The sequence below is a fragment of the Somniosus microcephalus genome, chromosome 23 (assembly GCF_052327205.1).
Source record: "Somniosus microcephalus isolate GS21.2 chromosome 23, FLI_Smic_1.0, whole genome shotgun sequence".
Classification (NCBI taxonomy): domain Eukaryota; kingdom Metazoa; phylum Chordata; class Chondrichthyes; order Squaliformes; family Somniosidae; genus Somniosus; species Somniosus microcephalus.
This window is the reverse complement of record NC_141009.1, coordinates 54,897,597-54,925,028: the sequence shown is the minus strand read 5'-3', so window position 1 is coordinate 54,925,028 and position 27,432 is coordinate 54,897,597. Positions and strand designations below refer to the sequence as shown.

General features: G+C 44.6%; 1 protein-coding gene and 1 long non-coding RNA gene across 5 annotated transcripts; one reads left to right on the top strand and one right to left on the bottom strand.

Moving 5' to 3' along the window:
- The first annotated feature begins 37 nt into the window (after window positions 1-37).
- Window positions 38-27,303, top strand: dph7 (diphthamide biosynthesis 7). 4 transcript variants are annotated; one of them, XM_085965852.1, is made up of 10 exons: window positions 38-137; window positions 10,004-10,196; window positions 15,519-15,658; window positions 17,154-17,241; window positions 20,169-20,263; window positions 21,462-21,625; window positions 23,192-23,264; window positions 24,411-24,476; window positions 24,960-25,132; window positions 26,831-27,303. In XM_085965852.1, exons 2-10 carry the CDS (start codon window positions 10,056-10,058, stop codon window positions 27,301-27,303), a joined length of 1,413 nt encoding a protein of 470 aa, XP_085821978.1. In that variant the 5' UTR covers window positions 38-137; window positions 10,004-10,055. The 4 variants fall into 4 exon arrangements, with proteins under 4 accessions (XP_085821978.1, XP_085821981.1, XP_085821979.1 ...); XM_085965855.1 differs by lacking the exon at window positions 38-137 and adding an exon at window positions 196-295; XM_085965853.1 differs by lacking the exon at window positions 38-137 and adding an exon at window positions 203-303.
- Window positions 21,347-25,736, bottom strand: LOC147101860 (uncharacterized). Its single transcript, XR_015073387.1, has 3 exons — window positions 25,542-25,736; window positions 24,672-24,751; window positions 21,347-21,599 (listed from the first exon to the last, which is right to left on the bottom strand). It is a non-coding gene; the product is annotated as an uncharacterized LOC147101860 (long non-coding RNA).
- Window positions 27,304-27,432: the final 129 nt, after the last annotated feature.

Here is a 27,432-nt window from a genome sequence, read left to right as displayed (position 1 = left end):
ACCCAGTTGTCAATCAGTGAAACGCGATATCCTTTCTTTTTGGGTGGTTTGGGAAGGAGGTAATTTTTTTTTTTGGTTGCGTGTGTCTGCCGGAAGTAAGCGTGGTCTGCCCGAAGGAGAGCGCGCGAGACACACAGGTCAGTCAATCAGTGAGTGGGCGGCCGCGCGCACACTGTTGTAGCGCCGCGCGCGCGCGCGCGCGCGAGGTGGCGGCGGGGCGCGCCAGGGCTGCAGTGCCGGGAGCTGGTGTCTGGGGGGCGCTCGGCCTCCCCGGGCGGCGGCGGGGGCAGCAGCGGTGAGTGGGTGAGTGCCGGGAAAACAACAGAAAATGCTGCGAAAACTCAGCAGGCCAGGCAACATCCGTTTTGGGTCTAACCCTTTTTCAAAACTGGAAAGGAAATGAAATAGATCGAAAGCCCGGGCTGGGAGAAAACAAAAGAAGTGAAGAGACATTAAGAGGTATTCAAAACCAGACGAGATGGTGATAGGACTAGTGGAGACAAAAGACAGCTCTAGTTTAGGTGTGAAATATGCTGGCAGAATGGGAGACAGCTGCCATGTGGGAGAGGAAAAAAGGGGGAAGGGCCAAAACAAAAGTGTGGATAAAAAATAAGTAAAAATGTAATGGGGGCCGAGGTTATGATCTGAAATTGTTGAACTCGATATTGAGTCCGGAAGGCTGTAAAGTGCCTAATCGGAAGATGAGGTGCTGTTCCTCGAGTTTACGGTGAGCCTCCGTGGAACAATGCAAGAGCCCGAGTACAGTGAGGTCTGAGTGGGAATGGGGCGGTGAATTAAAGTGACAGGCGACCGGAAGCTCGGGGTCACCCTTACGGACTGAATGGTCGAGAAAGCAGGGTTGCCAACTCTCCACACGATTGCCCTGGATTCTCCAGGGATCAAAGACTAATCTCCCAGGACAGCTGCTGCGAGCCAACCCCACCCCGGGAGAAAAATCATGAAAAAACATTGGCGTTTGAAACAAAAATCTTTCGGCCACTTTTTTTTCTGCAGTTGTAACAATATTGGGACATTGAGGAGGGGAGACTTTGACTGGAAGTGGCGGTTGGAGATCGTGTGATGAAACCTGCAGGATTGTGTCCAAGCTGTTGGCATGTACGGTGATGGCGAATCATGACTACCAACCAATGGACTGGACTAAAAACAGAAAACGCTGGATAAACTCAGCAGGCCAGGGCAACATCCGTGGAGAGAGAAACCGAGTCAACGTTTCAGGTCGAAGACCCTTCGTCAGAACTGAGAAAAAAGGCAGGAAATGAAACAGATTAAGAAGCAAGTTTGGGGGCTGGGAAATGGGGGAGGGAATGAAAGAACAAAAGGGAAGGTTTGGGAGGGGTGAGGAGATATTCAAGGCGAGACAAGATGGTAATAGGCCCAGTAAAGAGACAAAGGATTGTGTCCAAGCAGAGTTGGCAACCCTTGCTTTCAATGTCCATGCAGTCCTTGGTCACCTTCTGCTGATCTGGGATTAATGCAGTTTGAAGTATTATTGATTGGGTTTAGTTTGCTTTAGAGGAGTAAAGCTGTCTTGGGCAGTTTAATCTGTTAAAGGATAAGGATGTGCAGGGCCACCATGCACGCTTGTTTTCCAAGGGTTGTGAGACTGTTCCCAGGTTAGTCCAGTCCATTCAGTGTTCTGACGAAAGGTCATCGACCTGAAACGTTAACTCTGTTTCTCTCTTCACAGATGCTGCCTGACCTGCTGAGTTTCTCCAGCATTTTCTGTTTTTAGTCCAGTCCATTGGTTGGTAGTCATGATTCTGCCATCACCGTACATGCCAACAACAACAACTTTCATTTATATACTGCCTTTAACGTAGTAAAACATCCCGAGTTGCTTCACAGGAGTGTAATCAGACAAAAATCGACACCGAGCTAAAGGAGACATTAGGACAGGTGACTAAATGCTTGGTCAAAGAGGTAGGTTTTAAGGAGCGTCTTAAAGGAAGAAAGAGTTAGAGAGGTTTAGGGAGGGAATTCCAGAGCTTAGAGCCTAGTTGGCTGATGGCATGGTGGGGTGAAGGAAATCGGGGATGAACAAGAGGCCAGAATTGGAGGAACGCAGAGTTCTCTGAGAGTTGTGGGGCGGGCGAAGGTTACAGAGATAGGGAGGCAACAGTCAGCGTATTTGAGGAGCAAGTCCATGTTTGTTGAGACAAAGTAGCACAACTGGCTCCCCCTCTTCCCCTATCCCATTCTGATCCAAGTCCAGTGGCTAATTGCACAGCACAGGCCCCACTCTTCCTCTTTGTGCAGCACCCAGAGCTACTGGCCTGGATTTCCACCTGTATATTACAAGTGGGAATCCCTGATGACACAATGGCAAGGTGGAGCAGACATAATGAATGCCGATGGGGAAGGGCAGTGAAAGAGGACAGAAAATGAAGGAGAAATTGATGGCAGTGAAGATGTCAAGAGATGGCAATAGAGGGAAGGGGCAAATGGATGGTAATGAAGTGGGGAGGAAAAGGGGACACCGCTGGGAGCAGTGCTTTGAGGAGAAGCTGAAAACATTGCTTTTGGGTGGGGGAGGAATGACAATGCCAGTATTAACTGGGAGGGAATGGGGAGATAAAAAGTGAAGTCTTCAGGGGGGAGTTAAGAGCACGAACGTGAACCGGGTAGAGTGGAAGAAGTGTACCAGCTTAACCTTGGGGGTGGTGGCAGAGAGAGGGAGAGGGAGGAGGAAGAGAAGAGAAGAGAGCGAAGATATCCAGGTTGGAGAAGAGATTGTCTCTCTGAAAGGGTGTGGATTGCTTGGGATGCAGTGTCTTTGATCTGGTTTTGCAGGGGCATAGTGCCGTAGTTAGCTTTTTGAAGTTGTTGTTTAGTATTTGTATTCTAGATTGGAATGTATGCATCATGTTGAATTCACATTGTCTCGTCCTCCCCTTGTGACAGGTGCCCCAGTACCCCACTGAGGTGACCATTTTTCATGTTTGAACCAAGATATTGAAGGCCAGCAGGGTATTTGTGCGCTCCCTGGATTTCCACACACACACGTTATCCAGCAGGCGTCACTGGGTAGTGATCATGAGTGTGTACTCTGGCTGATTTTCCCCTCCTTAACCCAGAGGGTCTGAGGCCACTGCAGCATTCCCAACTGCTACCCTGGCCGAGATCCACTAACCCAGCCGAGACTGGGGATGAAACCTGGGACCCTTCTTGTTTGTATGACTCGACTACCCACTAAATAAACTCGTTGAACCATCGTGGGATGATTTCTTCCCTTTTTAAACAATTATCTTGTTTGTTAACATGAATTCAGGGTTTACATAAGACTCTAGGAATTATTTTGTTAGGAAGTTAAGTTTGGAGTTATTGTTACAAGTACATAGGAAGTTACCTTTTTTTTAAAAAAGGATTTTTTTTCACTTTTCTCATCTGCCTGTACATCCCTGGGTGGCTGTCCTACTTTCAGATTTCTGTGAATGTTGTTTTGAGACTGGCTGCTCTGAAGTGCTCTCGGGCAGCGTGGCAGGACTGTCAACATCTGGAAAGTGTTTGGAGTGAGATTTATAATCAAAAAGCATAAGGCAAATTACAATTGGAGTTGTTTATTTTTAGGAGCAAAATTCACCAAATACAAACGAAAATGAGTGTGTGTCACTCCGACTGAATGAGTTGATAGTTCGGAGAGGAAGGGTTGTCATTACCTCTGATTTTTCCGTGCACTTTTTGTGGGGAACATAGGAACTGGAGTAGTCATTTAGCTTCTTGAGCCTGTTTCGCCATTCAATTATGTCATGGCTGATCTGTCTCTTAACTCCATTCACACGCCTTGGTTCCGTAACCCTTAATACCCATGCCCAACAAAAATCTATCAATCTCAGTTTTGAAATGTTCAATTGACCTAGCTTCAACAGCTTTTTTGGAGAGAGAGTTCTAGATTTTCACTACCTTTTGAGTGCAGAAGTGCTTCCCGACATCACCCCTGAACGGCCTAGCTCTAATTTTAAGGTTATGCCACCTTGTTCTGCACTCCCCCCACCAGAGGAATTGGGTTCTCCATTTACCCTATTAAATCCTTCAATCATCTTAAACACCTCAATTAGATTACCCCTTAATCTTCTATACTCAAGGGAATATAAGCCTATGGTTCTTGCTCGGTCACCTGAATGATACTGCACAGAAGGAGGCCCATATTGTTTATCTTCATTCTTCTTACCAATATGTATCACATCACACTTCTCTGCATTAAATTTATCTCCGCCATGTATCTCCCCATTTTAACAGTCTGTCTATGTCCTCCTGAAGTCTGTTACTATCCTCCTCGTTGTTTACTACATTTCCGAGTTTCGTATCATCTGTAGACTTTGAAATTATGCCCTGTTTACCTGAGTCCAGGTCATTAATATATATCGAAAAGAGCAGTGGTTCTAATACTGATCCCTGGGGAACGCCACTGCACACTTCCCTTCAGTCTGAAAAACAACCATTCACCACCACTCTCTGCTTTCCATCCCTTAGCCAATTTTGTATCCATGCTGCCCCTGTCCCTTTAATCTCACGGGCTTCAATTTTGCTAAGAAGTCTATTATGTGTTTTTTTTTTAAATCAAACTTCTTTTGAAAGTCCATATACACAACATCAACCGCACTACCCTCATCTACACTCCCTGTTACTTCATCAAAGAACTCAATCAAGTTAGCTTTCATTTATTAGCCGATACTTTTCCAAATGCCAATTAATTTTGTCCTAGATTATTGTGTCTCAAATTTTTCCCACCACTGACGTTGGATTGGCCTGTAGGTGCTGGGTTTATCCCCCTCCCCTTTTTTTGAACAGGGGTGTAACATTTGCAATCCTCCAGTCCTCTGGTACCACTCCCATATCTAAGGAGGATTGGAAGATTGTGGCCAGAGCCTCCACAATTTCCACCCTTGCTTCCCTCGGTAACCTGGGATCCATCCCATCCGGACCAGGTGACTTTCCTACTTTGAGCGCTGCCAACCTTTTAAGTACCTCTATCTATTTTTATCCTATCCAATATATCTACTACCTCCTCCTTTACAGTGACATTGGCAGCATCCTCTTTTTCGTAAAGACAGAGGCAAAGTACTCACTGAGTACGTCAGCCGTGCCCTCTGCTTCCACAAGAAGAACTCCTTTTTGGCCCATAATCGGCCCCACACTTCCTCTGACTACCTTGGCTACAAGTGTATGAAACGTGGATGCAAACTCTACAACATCGCTCTGTGGCATCGAGCATTGGGTATCTCCTGCTTTTAGAAACCAGAAATGGGCATTAAGCTAAACAGGTATGCCTTCTTTGATAGGTCCAAACTCCACCTTATTGCCATATCCCCATATCGCTTCAGAACTCATCTGATTGCCTCTTGAACATAATTACTGTAATGCTGTTTGCTTCCAAGCCTTCCCTGGTAACTTATTGTACAAGCCCACTTATTGCGAAAAAATCCATCTCGTGACTGTTGCACAATCTTCATTGCCTATTTAAGAGCTCTGCAGTTTTATTTCATTCAGGGAATTTATTGGTTTTGAGCCTGTGATTCTATGTAGAACCTCCACTTCATTAATGTCAAAGTCCCAGAGGACAAATTATGTGTGTTTTAATGTTGGTTGATATGTGGGGGATGTCTTCAGTTTGTGTCCCAGAGCAAGTTTCTTTCATTATCATCTTCCACTGCAGCAAGGAGTGCTTGGATTGCATTTTTGTAAACAACTACACAAAAAATAGTGCAATTTAAACCTTGAGCTGGTTAAATGAAGAGGAATATGCCAATTTGGTGTTGTGGTTGCCAAACCGTGATTAAGCAATTAAGAAATATTCCTCCAATTTAACTTTTTTGTATGTAATTTCCTATTCACTCTGCTCAGTTACAGGAAACTTTGGTTTATCCGGAGGTTAACTGTCCGGAATGCTCGAGCCACCGGCAAAAATCAGGAGCCGTTTCGTTAGGTTTTTTTTCTTTTCGTTGCTTTTTTTTCACCAGTCAGGCTCTGCAAGATCTCGCTGAAGCTGTTGCTAAGCTACAGAGACGCTTGCAAGGTACGGCCGATTGTTTAGAAGGTTTGTTGCCAGATACGGAGCTCAAAATCTCCGTATGTTTCAACATTAGCGCTGGTTTGTCCGGCAGTTTTGATGGGACGGCAACAGCTCGGTCCCGTCGGTGCCGGGTAGCACAAAGTTTCCTGTACTTGTTATGATGGTATGACTGAGATTGGAAAACTGTAGAAAGTGAACATGGGAGTTGACTTGAATCGCTTTCAACGAACCTTTGAAAGCTTGGTAAAGAGCATATAAAGTGCTGTTCATTATACAGTAGTGTCACGCAGATTAACTCAACATAGAAATTATAACATGGAAACAGGCCAGTCGGCCCAACCAGTCCGTGTTGATGTTTATCCTCCACACACTCACTAGTCTTAATCTCAACAGCCTGCTTTATTTCCCACATCCCTGTTATCTTCCTGCCCCATCCAAACTATCTTAAATGTTGATATGATCCCTGCTTCAATCATTTTTACACAGGGTTGTGAGGTATTACTTCTAACTTCTCTGAATACTTGTAATCTACTGTTCTGGCTGTGTTTCTGTTCCATTTCTAAGTTTCCTTCTGCCACTTCATTTATTGTATACTTACGCAATTGTACTTGTGTGCAGTTTTACAACCAGTGTGAAATACTTTACATTTAATAAAAGTAACTTTTATATAGCACCAAATCACATTCAGACAGCTGAAGATAGTTTGAAATGCAGTGACTGGTATGTAGGCAAATATTTCTGTATTGCATTTAATTTGTCATTTGTCTGCCCAATTGCATAGCTGATCTAAATAGAACCGTACAGCACAGAAGGAGGCCATTTAGCCGATCACACCTGTGCCAGCTATGTGAAAGATCTGTCCACTTAGTCCCATTCCCTTGCCCTTTCCCCATACCCTTTTACATTTTTCTTTTTAAAGTAGTGTAAAACATTAGTGGTGAGCCTGTGGAATTCCCTGCCACAGAGGGCTGTGAAGGCTAATTCAATAAATATTTTCAAGAGAGAATTGGATATATTTCTGAAGGCTAAGGGGATTAAGGGTTACGGAGAAAAGGCGGGGACGGGGTACTGAACTGGTAAGATCAGCTATGATCTCAGACGAAGATCAGCCATGATCTCATTGAATGGCGGAGCAGGCTCGAAGGGCCGAATGGCCTACTCCTGTTCCTATCTCTATGTTTCTATGTTTAGTAGAAATTGGCAAGTCGCCTGACCGCTCTGCTGACTCCAGTCCTTGTGTGGCTATAAAGTGTCGAGCAATATTTTTAAATTTATTTTTATTGAGAACCTGAAGTGAATGGTCAAGACCCATGGTGCAGGACATAGAATCATAGAATGATACAGCACAGAAGGAGGCCATTCGGCCCATTGTGCCTGTGCTAGCTCTGGTAGAGCTATCCAGTTAATTCCACTCCCCTGCTCTTTCCCCGTGTAAATGTTTTTCTTTCAAGGGAAGCTGGCCAAGAAATAGTGGTTAGGTGACATCATACTTGGTTTTTAAAGATGTTTTAGATTGTTTCGATCTTGGGAGTAAGGGAAAACTGAAGGAGGTAAGGAGTTCCACAGTTGCTGAGGTCCTGGGAAAGATTAGTTTGAGTAGGAGATGGTGTGATGAGTCGTGATTTCAGAGAGGGGGAAGAGCATGTGGGTGGGTGTATTTGGAGCTTGGCAGGAACAAAAGAGGGGAATTCTGAGGAAGAGTAATCGTAGAATTCATAAAATAGAAAAAGAGAGGTTGCAACAGAGCGAGGTTGAAAGCTGGAGATGAGACAGGGAAGAGTTAAGTGTACTCTACAGACCCTTTAACATAAGCACGTTCCATGACCCAAGTCCTATTGTAAAGTTAATGATTTTTGTATTCATCTAAAGAGACAATTTCACCTATAAATGAGTGTTTTATTATATTAACATCATGCTCAAACTTCAAAGTAATTATGTCTGGAAAGTATTTCACAGTAAATAAATTGTACCCCAGTTGGTGGGATTGGATGTGAGGGTCCTACATACAATGGGGTAGAGTTTCTGCTTTGGGTGAAAATTGCGCTCAAAATTACGCTAGTTTTCAGATGTGATTTTTTGTTTGCTCATTTGCATATCACCGAACGTAAAATCTTCCGAGTCAGTATAATCGGGCAGCGTTTTAGAATGTAATTTTTTTTTGCATTTAAAAAATATTCCTTGATTTTATATTTGAGTGGTAACCTGATGCAATTTTATTAATAGAGCTAAAAATGGGTTTATCACCAAAAAATAAGCATTTTTAAACACTAGTCCCCAACCTGTTAGTAACCTGATTTTACTACATTACAATGACTACACTTCAAAAAGTACTTCATTGGCTGTAAAGTGCTTTAGAACATCCTGAGGTCGTGAAAGGTGCTATATAAATGCAATTCCTTTTTTTTCCTATTTTAACTAACTGAAAATGACTAAAAAAAAATAACCATTCACTAGTTGTGTTGGTGTACAGCAGGCTGTTTCTTCGTAAATTTAATATTTAAAAGGTGCCTATTAGTGTCCTTGCGCCCTTTTTAAAAAAAGCTTAATTTTAAGAGCCTCCTCGAAGGCAGATTCAATCGTGGCTTTCAAAAGGGAATTGGATCAGTACCTGAAGGGAAAAATTTGCAGGGCTACGGGGAAAGGGCGGGGGAGTGGGACTAGCTGAAGTGCTCTTGCAGAGAGCCGGCACGGGCTCGACGGGCTGAATGGCCTCCTTCTGTGCTGTAACCATTCTATGATTCTATGGCCTGAAAACGAGCGCAATTAGCGGAAACTCGCCATGGCGATTCATTTGATTTTGTGGGCGGGACCAGCTTCCAGCGTGATGTTTTTTAAACTAGCGCAAAAGATTGCAGAAACTTGATTTGCATTTGAAATTCATTGAACTCTTGCGCTGGTTTGGCCGATTTCAGGTGAATTGCGCTGAAAAAACCAGCGTAACCTAGCAGAAACTCCAGGCCAAAGTGTTTTGGCAACCTCAATGCACTTCCAGTACAAAACTCTAGTTTGGGAATCAAATAGCAACGCTGGTACAGTAGGTGGTATTTTGAGTTGGGGCAGAAGCACATTGTTGAAGCAGAATGGAGGGAGCTTTACTCTTCATCTAACAGTGTTTTGCCTGACCTGAACTCTTGATGCTGACATGGGATGACTGAAATGGGAAGGTTTTCTTTTCCTCGGTGCTAACTTTCAGCATAAAAATAACAAAGAAAAACTGCATCTAATTTGGGTTTACTTATTTAAGATTAAATTTTTATGGTTAATGCAATTGAGAAAATGCTTGCCTAAATGGGTGCCAGTAAATCAATCTACCATGTCAGGAGATTCCAAGCTTTTTGTCTTTGTGGGCCGCTTCGGTACGTAACGTGGAACTTTGGTGGGGGTCGGGGGGACGGCGAGCAGGGGGAAAAGACATGTATAACATTTTAAATCAGTGTTTACATCAGTTTGCATATTACTCAACATCTAGGTGTTCTGAATTGGCATTTATCCACCAATAATGCAACAACATTAAGGACAGCCATTTCCAAACTTTCAGACCCATGAATTTCAGATTGGACTACATGTGGTCTATGTGGCACAGCTTGGAGACCATTTTGCTGTGTCAATGGGCTACCCTATCCTACGTATCTATGAACATAAGCTAGATAAAGACAGGAGGGAGAAAGGAATAGAAGGTTATATTGATGGCGCCAGATGAAGAGGGTTGGGGGAAGAGGCTCGTGTGGAGCATGGATCAGTTGGGCTGCATGGCCTGTTTGCTGTACATTCTATAATTTATTAAAATCAGTGTTTTGTAAAATGTGTTTTTATTATTCAGGTTATTTGAAATAACATTGTAATACTGCCTTTTGTACCATTTGCCATTCACAGTTGCGACTACCGATTTGCTAAACCATTAAAATGTCTTTTTGTATCGGTGGATTTTGCCTTGTCTTGATTGGATGTTAAATGTCAATTTTCTCCTTTCAGATGCTGCTGTTCTTCTGAATGATTACACTAGGTCCTGGAATGAGTGATTGACATGGAGGCTCGATGCATGGCTCGAACGCTGCAGGTGGTGGATACAGAGTACAGTGCGGATGCTGTAGAGTGGTGCCCCATTGACATGTGGCATAATGTACTGACCTGTGGTACTTACCAACTAAAGAGTCCCGACGAGAAGGTACAGTGCCGTGCACAGGGAGGGAACTCTGTTGATGCAGAGCAGGTCCCTCTTTTTAGTTATCATTAGGAGTGTTGCAGTCTGATCTGACTGGAGTGAGACGCAGGTTTTTAATGAACCAAAGCAGGAGTTCCCCCGATGGTCCTGATCAATACAGATTAGGAAGGTCTGCGATTCAATTCGGGCCTGTGCTGATCTCCGCTGGGCAGCAGCAGGGATACCACAATTGTCCCGAGAACTACTAGGCTGTGTGTTGTGTCGGTACCTTTCTACCTAGACACAATTTAGGACTCAGAACTCAGAGATTCAAACATGAAGTGCTTTATTGGAAGGAAAGGAAGTTCTGGAAAGTTCCGAACAAAGAGAGCTAAACTTAACCGAGAGAATACCCAACCATTTATCTCCTGTGACAGCGCCACCACAGGTGGGAGGAGAACACACAATAGAACACACAATACATAACATTTCCTCCCCTCTTAAATGGAAGGTCCACATTATTCCTCAATAGGTAAGTTACTTTCAATACACTCAACTAACCTAAGGTAGAGGTAGACTGCCTCAAAACCTGACTTTACCCTGGGGTTTATTCTGCCCCAGTCTTGTGGGTAAGTCACTAAGCCTACAGATCCAAGCGTCTTGGAGGCCGCCGCTCTCTGACAGGATACCGGCGGTCATCGCTGGCTTCCACAGCAGTAGGCATTGACACAGGCCTGGATGGAGAAGGTGCCTGTGTCAGTTGAATGTCAGGAGTTTGCACAGGTGGAACAGTCTCTTTGACTTCCTGTGTTGGAGAAGAGCACTGTGGCAAAGGATGCTGGTTTGCGGTATCATTCGGAAACAGTTCAGGCCAACCAGCCGTTGGAGCCTCTGTGGCTGTCTCTGCTCCTAGCAACAGTTGATCTGTGTGTCTTCTCCAGACGACGTCCTCAGCAGTCTCAACCGTGTAAGACACCGGGCCCGTCTGTGCGATCACCGTAGCAGGAACCCATTTCGGTCCAGTGTTGTAGTTTCGAGCTAGGATGTGCTCTCCCGGATGAAACCGTCTCTCCTTGGCTCTTTTCTCTCTCTTTTCAACTTGAGCTTGTTGTTGACGATGGACAACCTGCTCTGCCCTTGGAGGTTTGAGTAAGTCAAAACTTGTCCGCAACTGCCTCTTCATCATGAGCGAAGCGGGGGAAGTTGTGGTTGTGGCATGCGGCTCGTTCCTGTAGGACAACAGGAAGCTGTTCAGACGTTGGTGGATTGAGCCCTGACCTTGCGATGCCTTCAAGGCGTGCTTCAAAGTTTGCACGAACCTTTCTGCCTGGCCGTTAGTAGAGGGATGATAGGGCGCAGACCTGATGTGTTGGACACCATTCACATGCAGGAAGGTTGCAAACTCCTGTGATACAAATTGTGGACCATTGTCACTTACGAGTTGTTCCGGTGAGCCATAACGGCTGAACATCTCACCAAGTTTCTCAATTGTTTTCTCTGCCATGGTAGACCTCATCACAGCGACCTCCGGCCACTTACTACGAGCGTCCACAACCACCATAAACATCTTCCCTTCGAAAGGACTGGCGAAGTCCACATATACTCGCTGCCACACTTCTGCAGGCCAATCCCAGGGGTGTAGGGTTGCCAGCTGTGGAACATTCCGGACCCTTTGACATGGGGAACATGTTTTGGCTTTCTCCTCAATATTCCCATCGAGACCTGGCCACCAGAAGTAGCTTCTTGCCATTTCCTTCATCCGAACCATCCCACTGTGGCCTGTATGAAGTTGTTGCAGTATAGGTTCCCTCAGAGGTGGCGGAATGATGACACGGCGTCCCCAAAGAAGACAACCTGCCTGGACGGAGAGCTCATTTCTTTTTGAAACGTACGGTTTCAAACTAGGAGAATCTCCTATCGCTCTCCCTCGAATGACATTGTCCATTACCTCAGACAGGACTGGATCGTTGCGGGTGTACCTTCGCACCTGAACTGCAGTGACAGGTGCTCCCTCCACTTGTCTAAAGTAGAAGATGTCTATCTGACGAGGCTCTGGGGGAGTAACAGGCAAGGGTAGCCTCGAGAGACCGTCTGCGTTGCTGTGCAAGTCTGATTTGCGATATTTGATGTCGTATGTGTGTCCTGACAACAGTAAAGCCCACCTTTGCATCCTGCTTGCAGCGAGAGACGGAATTCCGGTGTGGGGCCCGAAGATTGAAGTCAATGGACGGTGGCCTGTCAGGAGTGTGAACCTTCTCCCAAACAGGTACTGATGAAATTTTCGAATTCCAAAAACGATTCCCAAGGCCTCGCGCTCGATCTGCGCATAGTTACTCTCGGCCTTGTTCAAGGTGCGTGATGCGAAGGCGATAGGTTTCTCTTCACCCGAAGGCATGATGTGGGATATGACTGCTCCCACACCATATGGTGATGCATCACATGCTAGCTGCACGGGTAGCTTTGGGTCGAAGTGTGTCAGGACCTCCGAATTCAGCAATGCTTTCTTTGCTTGGGCAAAAGCTTCGTTGCACAGTTCAGTCCATTTCCATGTTTTGCCTTGACATAGCAACTGATGTAACGGCTTCAGCAATGTTGCTAAGTCTGGAATAAACTTCCCATAGTAGTTAAGTAGCCCCAGAAATGAACGTAACTGGCTCACATTCTGGGGTGCTGGGGCCTCCACGATCGCCTTGACCTTTGGTGGCGCCTTGTGCAGGCCAGTAGCTTCAATCACATGCCCCAGGTACTCAACTGAAGACTGAGAATTCACATTTGTCTTTACGAACTCTGAGTCCGTACTCTTTCAGTCGTAGTGTCGCATCCAAGTTCAGAAGATGATCCTCATTTGTCCCAGTGACAAGGATGTCGTCCAGGTAGCACTGGACTCCTGGCAGTCCACTCAAAATCTGATCCATTGCCCTTTGGAATAGAGCAGGGGCCGACTTAATTCCAAACAGAAGGCGACAGTACCTGTATAGCCCCTTGTGTGTCACAATTGTCAGCAGCTCCTTTGATTTGTCATCGACATGCATTTGTAGATAAGCCTGGCATAAGTCTATTTTGCTGAACTTTTGCCCTCCGGCCAGGCCCGTAAAAAGATCATCAATGAGGGGAAGAGGGTACTGTTCCACAGACAGCACCGGGTTAATAGTCACTTTAAAATCCCCGCAGATTTGAACAGATCCATCCTTTTTCAGGACAGGAACAATGGGTGTGGCCCATTTGCTCAGGCTCCAGGACTCCATTCTCGACTAAGGCCTCCAAGTTAGCCTCAACTTTTGGCCTAATTGCATAGGGTACAGGTCGGGCTTTGTGAAACTTCGGCTTGCTGTCAGGTTTAATGTCCAGTCTCACGCTGATCTTTTTCATGCTCCCAAGTTCCCCATTGAAGAGTTCTGCATGTTTGTTTAACACTGCAGTCAGACCTGACTCCCCTTTTGACATCATGCGGACTGCAGGCCAGTCCAGCCTGATTTTCTCTAGCCACGCACGTCCCAGTAGCGATGGGTAATTTCCCTTTACCACATATAGTGGCAGTTTTGCAGTCTGTCCGTTCAATTTAACTGTCACCTCAATGACGCCTCTCATGGCCACAGGTTCGCCGGTATACGTCTTTAGCACAATGTTTGTTGGCTGAAGGGTAAGATGCTTTAGCATTTTGTTGCAGACAGTGTCTGAAACAAGGGACACAGCCGCGCCTGTGTCCACCTCCATCCGCACTGATTGTCCCTCCACCAGTGGTGACACCCAGTAGCCATTTGAACCACCTGCAACCGTCAGTATATGCACCTCTTCCTCCTCAGCGGTGTCGCTCCCCTCTGTTTTGCTTGTTCCATCATACTGCACTGAATGAACACTCTTTTTCCTCTCTTGTCCAAATACAGACATTTTGCTTCCATGCTTCCCAGCTCTGTTCTTTTTTTTACCTCTACAGGCGCGTTCAATGTGACCCTTTTTGCCACAATTTCGGCATTCCAGCTCCATACACCAGCAGTCATTAGCGTGATGGCCCGTTTTCCCACAACGGTAACATGTGCCGTTCCGCGCACCTTTAGGCTCAGACGACACCTTGTGAACTCTCCCTGTTGAACTCAACTGGTGAGCCTCCTTTTCCGCCATCTCCATGGAGACACTAACTTCAATGGCCTTTTCAAGAGTAAGGTTGTCCTCAGTAAGAAGGCGCTTCAGTGTGGCTGCATTTTGCAGACCACACACAAGTCTGTCTCTAATGGTGTCATTCAGCACCTCCTTGAACTGGCAGTGTTCCGACAACCTTTTTAAAGCAGCAATAAACATCGTCACTGATTCCCCCTCCTCTTGATTCCGTTTGTGAAATCTAAATCTCTCAGCAATAACCAGAGGTTTTGGTGAAAAATGTGCTCCAAGAATTTCCACTAGTTGCTTATATGTTTTAGTTACTGGCTTATCTGGCTGCACGAGGTTGCGAAGTAAATTGAAAGTCTTCGGCCCGATTACACTCAAAGGTAGGCACGACCTTTTCATTTGCCACCGCATTCGCCAATACAAAATAGTCAAAACGTTCTGTATAAGCGCTCCATTGCTCCACATTTTCATCAAACTCACCGATGTTTCCTAATATAGTAGCCATCTCATGTTTCAAATTAAATTTTCTGTTTACTCACTGCACCCGTAACGTATGCAGATTCATCCGCTCCTCGTTGCCACTTGTTGTGTCGGTACCTTTCTACCTAGACACAATTTAGGACTCAGAACTCAGAGATTCAAACATGAAGTGCTTTATTGGAAGGAAAGGAAGTTCTGGAAAGTTCCGAACAAAGAGAGCTAAACTTAGCCAATCAACCTAACCCGCTATTCTCTCGGTTATGATAAATTGACCCTTATTGTTAGGGGGATTAAATACGTGGGGTTACGGGGATAGGGTGGGATATGTGTTGGTGTAGGGGTTACGGGGATCGGGTGGGATATGTGTCGGTGCAGGCTCGATGGGCCGAAATGGCCTCTATCTGCACTGTGGGGTTTCTGTGATTCTGTGTGAATACCCAACCATTTATCTCCTGTGACAGCGCCACCACAGGTGGGCGGAGAACACACAATACATAACACTGTGGAGAATAATAAAACAGCTTGGCTTCAACACTCCTGATTGTTGCCCACCGACCTGTTGCACAGTGTCTGTAGAGACGATTGTTGAGGGCAGGAACGGGTTCAGCTGTAATTCCTTTCACAGTCGAAGTACCTGCCCCAAAAACACCGTTTTACAAAGATCCTCATCAGAGAGAGCTCTTGAATTTAGCATTGATTAGCAGTCTTGTATTTGACTCAGTGGGGTTTTTAACTGATTTACTTGTAACTTTGACTTTTCAGGGTGCAGGAGACTCTGAAAGTAATGAGCCCCACCTGCGACAGGGGCGTCTGTACCTCTACTGCTTCCGTCAGGATCAGCTTTATTCTCCATTAACAGAGATACAGAGGATTGAAATGCCTGCAATATTAGATCTCAAATGGTAAGCATTGACGAGACAGGGTGCACAGTGTCACATAGTGTTATCCATTGATAAATTCCCCTTCCATGTGTGGCGCGTAAAATCTTCCCTTTGTCTCACCACCTCCAGAAAGCATTGACTCATTCTGGCAAATGTGCTGGCAACCAATTTGTAACTCATTCAAATCCCCATTCTTCAGCGCCTAAACAGTGAGTAGCAGCAAGCTGTTTGACCATGACTGGGTGTCTCATAGTTGAGCGCTTAATCCTGTTGTCATCCGTCATCCACACAAGCTCCTTCCAGTAAGGCTCACTGTGACGTTTGAGATTTTTACCGTTTAACCCAGGAGGGCTTTTGGCCGTTTGATATCAAGTTAAATTCAGCTCAGCGGGAGGTTAAATCCAAAACATCTAGCTTTTGGGAATGCAGATTAGAATTTAGCACATAGCATTTGTCAAAGGATTGTATTTTTCGCACACCACGTCGGTTTGAGGCTAAGAGATTTGCTAACGCATTCCAGATAGGAAATTGGTTGCAGACTGTTGGAATGGCTTCATTTGGGTGGGGGAGTACTACCAGCGACGCTCACACCGAAGCAGGTGGTAGCTGGTTTGATTGGCAGCTCAGCTGGCCAATCTGTGGACACATATACCTGGAGAGGGTCAGAGGTCAAGCCTTTGGCCTTCTGTCCAGCTAAGTAAGGCTACAAAAGTCTGAGAGCGCAAGACTCGAGGAGGGAGGATTCTCTCCGAAAGCTTAATGTTGACTACTTTCCTAGAAATTATTGGGTAAGAAAAGTGTATTTAGCCTGCTAACTCTAGTGCGGCGTACTTAGTTGCTTCTGTGTTGTGAGTACAAACTAGGTTGATATTCACTCTATAAATGTTAACTGTTTGTTCACTTATTATTTGCAAGTTAAATCAGCTTGTTTATAATTGTTCTCTTCTTACTAAACTGTTTGTCAGTCTGTCTTTTTGGATGCTAAGAGAAATGAACATGAGGTGGGGGGGGGAAACATGCGAGATTATATTAGCCAGTTCGCATAAGGGGCATTCGTGGTTATCACCGCTGGACCATGTTATTGTATGACTAGCTATTGGGCAGTAAAGGTAAACTCCTGATGGTAAGGCTCTGCTTACGGGAGAGACCAGTGACGTTGAACCCGAAGGAATATCTTGTGCAGACCTGAAATTTTTTAACAGTCACTTTGTAGCAGTCAGGACAGGAACCCTGGCCAAATTAATTAGAGACCCCTCTTCTAATCCAATGATGGTGGGTCAGTTGTAGCACTCCTACTGCTGTCCCAGCTGCTAGCTAACTCCGTACAGACTGGGGACCTAACCTGGGATTGTTGTGATCTGCGTGTTTGATGCTGGGGAGTGCACCTATCATTTGAGGAGCATGATTCTTAAATGTCTGGTATTTTGGTTAACCGTGAAACTTTGACTGACTGACCTGACTGGTTTTCTATCCGGTGAACTGTGTGCTTTGATAGTGAAAGCTATTTTGACTGCAGGTGTCATGTCCCAGTGGCTGGGCATCCTGTACTTGGCATAGCGAATGCTGAGGGTAGTCTGGAGCTGTGTAACCTGACACCATGTGAGGTATGTGGATTCATTTTTTTAAAGTGATTATTAAAGGAAAGCTTTTGAGATGCTAATAACCTGTACATTATTTACTTTATCTGTATTTGTATTCTGTGCATGTAATTTTGTTATATATCACACAATGCATTTAAAATAATGCTTTAACTGAATTTAAAGTTTTTCATTCAAATTTCAGAGTGTTGGGATGTGGTTTGTGTTCGTAGTTCCCCACACAGTACGTTCCTAATGGTGGGAAAATAGGAGTGAACCAATTATTAGTTATTGGAATAGGGAAATGGCTAAACGGGGAATTTATCATGAAATCCTACTTGGAATATGGCCGTATCCGCAAGTTCTTGTGCAATACTAAATTATTCACAAACTGAATTTTAAAAAAAATCAGTGAACTTTAGTTTTGATATAACTTTAATGCACTCTGTGCCAGTGCTTAGACATTCAGTTCTGCATAGTAACTTTTTTTTAAAATACCCACTTGCTCCCCACTCTGCTGAGTTGCAGGTCCCACCTGTGCTGCTTTGGGAGTTAGACATTTCCATGTCGGAGTACAGTTGGAGGAGAGTTCTTGAGTAGGTTGGTCTTGCATGCTCCCTAACAGTGGCCAGGTGAGGTCATGTAAGAAGTCACACAACACCAGGTTATAGTCCAACAGCTTTATTTGAAATCACAAGCTTTCGGACATTATTCTCTGACTATATAAGCTGTGTCTTTATGCATCTCTCCACTTCACCTGACGAAGGAGCAGCGCTCCGAAAGCTTGTGATTTCAAATAAAGCTGTTGGACTATAACCTGGTGTTGTGTGACTTCTTACATTTGTTCACCCCAGTCCAACACCGGCATCTCCACACCAGGTTAGGTAATGGCCTGGGAGCTGGATGACTAATCAGGCTGTCACCTTCAAGCTTTATCCCGGCAGGTTTGTTGAATGATCTTGTTTTATCGATTCCAATAAGACCTCTCGGTTCTGATGCTATCATACCATTGCCTTCAAGATGTGTACCTCCAACCTTCCTCCTGTCCTGTCTTGTCTCTTTAATCTCTTGCTCCCAATTGACCTTTCCTTCATTTCCGAAATTTGTTTGTGTTTACCCTATCCCTGAGAAGGTGATTCCTTTTGTCCTTGTATTGACCTGATTCTGCGGACATGGGCAGCTCTCCAGTGCCTCTGCCAAGTGGCCTGTCTTCATGTAAAGCCAGATAGTGAGTGTCCATTCCTCGCAGCTGTGCTCGATTTTTGTCCTCGCTTGGTGTGAACACGTGCACTCACTGAGCCATTGAGAACTCGTTATTTTAATGCCCCATGTGTTGTCATAACTATTCCAGCTGGTCATGATGCTGCCTGTAATGACCAGCAATGCTCCAGAAGGTTGTGTTAATTGAAGCTCATTATTTGAAGTTGTGATTTTGGCTTCTGGCTCATCATGAAGAAACATTTTCTAGTCTTTGTATGACGTTGATCATATGGACAGGAGAAAACATGTCTCCATTATTGTGAGGGTGGTTGAGTTTGAGTCGCATATATTGTAAAAACATTTCACCACAGACCGTAGCTGGGCTCAATCCCTTGGTTTTACATAGTTACCCTTTTACAGGAGCGGTTAGTCATTTTATTGTTTGGTTGTGTGCTGAGGGCAAAGATTAAATTCTATTCTGTAAAATCGTCAAATTACATGAATACTAAAATATCAAGTGTTGTCTTTAGACTTGTTTAGTACCAGTGTGCTACAGGAAAAATCAATGTTGAGTGAAGCTCTTACTTCATCTTTCATCTCAAATTGCTCCCACCACAGCCACTACTTCTGACAGACCTGGATCTGAATAGTTCACCCTGGTGTCTCTCGGCTCAAAATGCTTTCTTCAGATACAAGTTTGGACAGACCAAATCAATAATTGTATTGCTGGGTGTAACTTGCACAAAAATTTCACATGCCCACTTACATGAAATTTTTGTAACACCACTGAGATTGAAGGCTAAGATTTGATGGCTGTGGGTTTATACAGTGGGTACCTGAGCTAGGAAGTTCCAAAGTTTGATCTCTGGTCTGTGCTGCATTAACTAATCTCTGTGTTCCAATTAGCCTCAACACCCCTGGGTTAGGGAGGGGGAAACAATCCTGGGTTTCTATTGCAAATCACTATCCACTGCCTCCTGCTGGAACATGTGTCGGATCTGGATATCTGGTAAGGGTAGGAATGGACTTGCCTGCAAGGCTCCCTGCAGTTGAAAAGCTGCAAACACTCACTGTCAAGCCTCTCGTGTGGTACTGATGCTCATGAAACTTTATCCCAACCATAGAGTCATAGTCAGTTATACAGCACAGAAAGAGGCCCTTCAGCCCATCGTGTCCGCGCCGGCCATCAAGCCCTGTCTATTCTAATCCCATTTTCCAGCACTTGGTCCGTAGCCTTGTATGCTATGGCGTTTCAAGTGCTCATCTAAATGCTTCTTGAATGTTGTGAGGGTTCCTGCCTCTACCACCCTTTCAGGCAGTGAGTTCCAGATTCCAACCACCCTCTGGGTGAAAGTTTTTCCTCAAATCCCCTCTAAACCTCCTGCCCATTACCTTGAAACTATGCCCCCTGGTTATTGACCCCTCTACTAAGGGAAAAGGTTCCTTTCTATCTACCCTATCTATGCCCCTCATAATTTTGTACACCTCAATCAGGTCTCCCCTCAGCCTTCTCTGCTCTAAGGAAAACAACCCCAGCCTGTCCAGTCTCTCTTCATAGCTGAAGCGCTCCAGCCCAGGTAACATCCTGGTGAATCTCCTCTGCACCCTCTCCAATGCAATCACATCCTTCCTATAGTGTGTCATGAGTTGATCCCTTCAGGAAAGGGGAGAAAATTGGTGAAAAAGACAAGTGGAGCTGTAGATGTTAAAATGGAGAGTTGTTTGTGGCTCAATATGATCTTTTCTTTCAGTAGAAAAACAGCTGCTCGTTGGAGCCAATGTGCAGTGTTAACATAGGTCCAGAATGCCTTGCTCTGTCCCTGGATTGGTCAACGGGAAGAGAAGAACAGTAAGTCTTTATTCCCGCTCCTTTCCTTTAGTTGGTGAGTTTCCTTTTTACGGTATTTTCACCCTACCCATTTCTTGAATCTCCTGGAGCTGACGTATGAACTAATTTCAGGCCTCTACTATTGTGGTGAAACTTGGTGGTTGCTGGGAGGTACATGACAATGGCCTGGGGTGATGTGTAGGAACATATAAAAATTACCAGACAGGAAAAAACAGCTGGTCTGTCTAACCTGTCCCATACAGTCGTGATGTCTTATGCTTCATGATGAAGATAGTCTCGACCCTCCCGGGTCCATGTCATCTCCAGGGAGAGACAACAAAACCAGATTCAAAACCCATGGCCAATTAGGGAAAAACAATCTGAAAAATTCCTCTCTAAGCCCATTAAACTAGTCCAGGAGACTACATTGACCATGACTGATGGTACATACCTATTGTCTGATGTGATCTCTGCCCCAGCCAGGACCCGGTCCAGCTCTCTCTTTTAAAGGTATACAGTGAATCAGCGCTCACTGCACAAGCCAGCAACTTGTTCCATAAGTCTACTATTCTCTGGGAAAAGAAGAACCATCTAACTTAGTTCTACCCATGTGTAACTTGTATAAGCATTAACTCTGGTCTTCCCCAACCTATCTATCTAACTGAAATAATTTGTCAGCGTGGACACAATCTACTCCATTCATTATTTTATAGCAGTTGATCAAATCATCCTTGAGTCTGCATTTCTCTACAGACTTATAGACCCAGCTTTTAGAGCTTAACTGGTGAGCTAATGTCGTGCATTATGTCACCATTCAGCACTGAGGTGTGGTAAATAGATTAACCTTTAATATGTATCTGACTATATTTGATGTTGACATTGGATGCCAGTTCTGTGAAGTGGAATACTTTTTCTACTTGTCATCCAAAAAATGTTTTTAATCTAGTTTTTGTGATCAGTTTCTCCACTTTACAATTCCATAACCTTTAAACGTGTCAATTCACTGATTAAATAGTTGTTAATATTTAATAAAATGTATTCTCTTGTAGCTTCTGTTATGTATGTTTTCTGCTTTTAAAGCTGAATTCGGTTGTGCAGGTGAAATCATAATCATAATCCACTTTATTGTCATTGTTAGCGCACAAGTGCAGTACAACGAAATGTAGGCTATTTGTGTTATGGTTCTAATCCGAAGATCTTTTCCCTTCTCTGTTGACAGCGAGCCAGTGAAGATCATCAGCAGTGACTCAAAGGGCTGCCTGAGCCTGGTGTCTGTGGATGGCTGTAGACCAGCACTGGATGTGGTCTCTCAGTGGAAGGCGCATGACTTTGAGGCTTGGATTGCAGCTTTCAATTACTGGAACACAGACGTCGTTTATTCGGGTACCTTGTCAAGTCTTTCTGAGCAGTTGAGAGTGGCAGAAGTCAGCCCCAAACATGCTCAATTCTTACCTGTGCATGAAATGTGGCTTTACTTCCACAACATTAGCAGACTTGTTATCCTAGCACTTGCGCTCTCTGACTTTCTCCCCTCCAATCCTGAAGATGTTGATCTACTGTTCCACAGGTGCATTCCGCCCTCTAGTACCTCACCCAAGTATCCATTCCTGCCGTGTAAATCTAGACAATTCATGTCAGCAAATTTCCCAACTGAAGGGGGCGAGGAGAACATCACAACAGTTTGTTCCTGTTCTCACCTGATGGCCACTTTTCAACATGGATGGTAAAACAGGAGCCTTTCTGATTTTTCTCCCCCCGCCCCCCCATTGCAGCTGACGCCAGTTAAAGTACCAGTACCCCAGCTAAGGTTCAGTAAGTTGGCACAGAGCAGGCATTGAACTGAGCATCTTCCTGTACCTTAATTGGGTTGTACATATACTCACTAACCCATCAGAGGAGCACTCTGCAGTATTCTAAATGGAATAGATGAAAATGGAGGCTTTAATTTGATCTGCAAGGATAGTAGAGTGTGAGCTTTCAAAATTAAATAATTGTTTGCTAAATGAAAGTTTAGAGATAATTTATCTTATAAAGGCCATCTGCCCCCAGGGCCCTGACAGTACTGCTGTATTGCCAGGTACTCGGACTGAGTGAGTCTGGTACACAATATTCCTCTATCAGGACAATCCCGAGTGTGGTATACTCTCCAAGGATCTTGTGACTGGTTATACCTGGCCCAAGCTCTGACGATGCAGGGGAACCTCCCGACTGCATTGCTCCAATGATGAAAGGTCGTACCTGAAATGTTAACCAGTCTCTTCTATTTTACATGCTAATTAACTGGATTTCCAACATTTTCAGTTTATATTTGATTTCCAGTAGTTTTTTTTTCTTTTGCTTTGTTTCTCTGATTCTATTTTACAAAGACAGACACAAGTGTTGTAATTGGAACTTGGTTCACTGGCAACTTGACAGTTCTGAGTTTCAGTCAACCTTCGTGTAGGATCCAGGGATCAGCACCTGATGACTTTAATGCCACAAGCAGCAGTGTCTTGCCTTAATGATGGCTAGGAGGAGGCTTGTAATCTCTACATTCCACACAATTACAACCATAGTAGAAATTTCCCTATGTAGCACAGTTTTTTAATGTTTTCTCTCTTCCGCCCCCCCCCCCCCCCCCAATTTTTCTTCTCCTTTGCTGAAAGGACTGACTCTTGCTGAGGTACACGTGCATCAGCTGGCCAACAGAACCTTCATGTGCGATCCTAGCCAGGAGTATTGGCAGGCTATGCATTCATGGGAAGCATCACAGCCAAGTCCGATTCTGTCCTCGTCTGACATCTGCACTGACACGTTTTCAGCAGGATAGCAATCATCCCTGGCTGAGTACCCTGGTCCAATCAATTGTGTGATTTGAGAATATGTTTAATTTGAAAGCTGATTTAAAAAATCGTGGGCTATGTAGATTTATTGCTTGATCGTTTTTTTTCTCTTTCGCCCTCTCTCCAGGAGGAGACGACAGCAAGCTGAAAGGCTGGGACACGCGGATGGGGACTGACAGGCCAATCTTTATCAGCAATGGGTACATGCACATTTTATTTGATAGAGCCACCTGTGTATTCATTGTTAATGCACTGGTCACATAGCTTCGAGGATCTGACTGGGGCTTTTCTACTTAAATTTGTATATTCTGGTGGATCTTTGTGCTTAGTTTAAGGTGAGTTATATCAGACCTGGGGAATAGAACACATTTTCCAACAAATATTATTAAACATTTCCAGGGTTAGGGTACAGCTTGTGTTGGATTCAGAGGAAAAGATCCTTTTATGTCGCCCATCAATCTCTCAGGTTAAGTATAGCATGGATTCGATGCTCGGTATAGTTCCCTGTACACCGCTCCGTGGGCAATATTGTACTGAGGGCCTTCACCCACGAGGAATTGAATTGAGACTGCCCCCAAACTCATTTTGCATAAGACCTTCACAGATGGGATGAAATTCTCCCCTCTACCTATCAGCAGAGCAGGATTCCAGCGCAGGTCCCAGAGGTGAAAGGACAGTGTCTAAAGCCCCGCGTCACCCAGCCCCACACTTGAATTTATAGCAATGAATTGACATAGCTGCTGCCAATTCTCTTGCGTTTGTCCTGGTCATTCCACAGTTGTTTTAGCAAGGGCTAGTTTTATATATTGCCTCTTTTTTTGCAGGTTTTCATTTTTTATTTTGTAATCTTTTGTATTGTGCTGAGAAGAAATCAAAGTTCATGTTAAAACTCTTTGTCGGATAATTGGCAGAGGAAGGAGGAAGAGAGCAGCTACTTAACACTTCACATTTTCCTCCTGGTTGGTACAACTGTTGCACCAGATGACTGGTTTGATTTCACTAACCACTGCACAGAACCTTGGCAATGTGACAGCCATCACAGGGGAGCCCACTCCTGTCTTCAGTCAACATCCACATATATATGTACTTTTGAACAGGGTTCAATGGATAACAATCAAGAATGGGAACCCTGGCTAACATTTCTCCCTCCCTAGCCCAGTGACATTGAGGCCAATAATACCACTTCTGCCATGCTGGTTGAGATAGCCGACTCGGCACAGACTGGGCATTGAACGTGGGAGCTTCTGGTCTTTATGCTGTCTTTACCAGCTGAGGTTTTCATTGAGGTTTTAAAGGGAAATGGAAAATCCCAAAACGACATTTTATTTTTAAAAATTGTTTTTCAGGCATTCGATGGGAGTGTGCAGTATCCAAAGCAGCCCCCACAAACAACACATTCTAGCTACTGGGAGGTAAGATTTCTGCTCAACTTTACTAAAACTATTGCGACTGTACTGTTTGTTGTGCGAGGATTTGTGATGTGTTGCCACATGCGGGTGAACTCACAACTTTATCCATGTCTGTCTTTGGGACACCTGTAAAGTCAATAGTCGGCATTTTACCCAAAGCAAAGTCTGATCGCTTCACTGATCGATGCAGGCACATACCTCTGTATTTTCCCATCTTTGCAGAAGCTGCATCTCCTGGTGCCACTGGTAGAGGGCTGGCGCAGTAGCCAAAAAGGAGGCTGAGAAGAAAAATTGTATTTATAAAAAAAATAAAAAAATAAAAATTTAAAAATGTTGTTCAGAAAAGAAAGTCATGTATTTCAACCACGAAATTGCAACTAATTCAGCAATAATAAGGACATTTAATTTTAATTCCTGTCCTTGCAACATTTGGATTTGGGTAACTGTTGAAGTGAATTGATTTATTTAATTCTGTTTTGTTTCCAGTTACGATGAGCATGTTCTTATCTGGGATTCCCGGCAGATGAAACAGCCTCTGGTGGATACCCACGTCCAGGGAGGTGTCTGGAGGGTGAAGTGGCATCCAGCTCAGGAGCATCTGCTGCTTGCTGCATGCATGCACAATGGGTACCACATCCTGGACTGTGAGGGGGCACTCGGTGAGTCTTTAGCAGGTGCATCTTAGATGCCGATGTCTAGCTGCTAAAATGGAAGCGGTATCTGGTGTGGTACTAAGCCATACAGACTAGAAATGTCCCAGGCTTGATCCTTGGTCTGTTGGTGAGTTATCTGATCTCAGCAGAGATTGCAATTGGACTGGTAAATTTGGCTTCAGTGCCCCTGGGTTAGGTAGGGGGGGAAATCAGCCAGGACTTTTGCTCATCATTGCTAGAAAGAGCACGTTGTGTTGATGTCCGATGAGAGCAGGATCAGGTTCAGCTGTGATGCCTACCATGGTTGTCTAGGCTCGTGCATGAGGAATGGTCACTTGGTCAAGGTACCAGAGAGCTGCTGACCCTCGTGGAACTGTAACCAACATGGGTCGGAGAGGAGAAAAACTCTTCTAACCTCTGCTGGGATATATCCTTTGTTTGTAGCTCCTTCAACCTTATTGACCAGGATCCTGGGCCTGCTTGGAACTGAATTCTGGGATTCTCTGCAGAGCTGATGTCGGCAGAGCAGCTCTCTGGTGGAAGACGGACCCTGAAATAGAGATCTCTATGGGGACAGTAAAAGAACAAAAGAATTGGAAGATATTTCCTTGCAATTCAGAGATTTTACCCCAATTTTTCTATATTTCCCTATATAGGAGAAAGGACTAATTTTTATATTTAAAGCAATCTTCTCCCTGAGCCATTCTTGAGTCCTGTGACTAGTTTCGGATCGCTGCAATCCATAACTGAAGGGCACTTCTGTAGATGCCATTCCATAAAGTAACGGGAGTTAAACTTTTCCCACAGGCTGAGAGAATTTACATCTCCCTGTTCTGCCATTTCCCTTTTAATTGTCTGTGTTGCTTTAAATTTCACCCCACAGTTTTCAGCTCCCGCCACTAATGTGCTCCCTGCGGCTATCCAAATGTGCACTTGGAGCTGTGAATAATTATGCAAACTTCATACTCCTTTCTTAACCTTTTAGAACTGACTTGCCAATTATAGTATCCCAATTGTTGAAATTAACCAACTCCGCACAGACCAGGCATTTAACCTGCAACCTTCCTAGTCTGCATGCCTCAGCTACTCGTTAGGGACACTTGCTGAGCCATTGGTGGGGTGTCGGGAAGGTTCCGAGTAATGGAATTTCACAAAAATTCCCTCGATGCTGTTTTACAGCTGGCGATTGATGCCATCTAGTAGCCAGAGATTGAAATTGTAAGAGTAAAAATAGCAATCACAAAGTTTAAATAAAATGAGTAACTCTCTTTACCACTGACTGCAACTAAAATAGCATGGAAAGGGAAAGCAGTGAAACCCCCATGAGTGCTTACAAAAAAGCCTGGAAAATGATTGGTCTGAAGGCCAAACTACCCCAATTGGTTCAGTGAAAGATGTGTGCTGAGTGAGTTGATCTCGTGGAAGACCCTTTGAACAGTATGGAATGGGGCCAGAAACATAGCTGGATGTATGTGTGCCTCCCAGTGATGGCTCAGGTGGTTAAGGTAGTGTGTAATTGAGCCAGATAGTCAAGTCCCAGGTTTGATGTCCATGCACTTGCCAACAGAGACACAGGGAACCATTCCCTCCTGAAGCTTTAATCTCCAGGCCTTGTGAAATTTTCAGCATGCCAGTGGAACTGTACTTTTCTCTGTTGCATACGTTTGATTTACTGGATTTAACCCTGTTGCTTTTTTCTCCCAGCTGCGGGCGGCGAGGGCTGCCCCATTGTTTATTCCTACATATTGCACAACTCGCTGGCCTATGGGGCAGACTGGTCAAGACTATCGCTTGACGCTCAGTTCGCCACGGAGCGCCGGCCTGTGTCTCCGCCTTCAGCTGAAACCCAGAGCAAAAGGGGATATGAACAAGGAGCAAAGGAAGCGGAGGTCAAGTTCCGGCACCTGAAGATTCAGTACGAGTCTCCCACTGGCTTATTTGACATGGTGGTGGAAGATGAGGTGGATGATTACGGAGCTGAGTTTCCTGGCAGTTTGCAGGCCAGTGGTACATCTTCGAGTCCAAATATGGACCCAGCCGCAGTAGAGCGGCACGATCCTGCAGCTCGTGTTGATTGGACTAAAAGTAAAGCCAGCCTGTTGGCAACATGTTCCTTCTATGACCATATCTTGCATGTTTGGAGATGGGAAAGTAGCAATATTGTGTCTTCCACTTAACTTTTTTTTTTTTAAAAACCTTTACAAATTATCATTTATAAAATATTAAAATAAAGCCACTTGCATAACTGGTAATGTGTGTGGGGGAGGAGCAGAGACTGACGGTTTGACTTGTAATATTTCTATAGG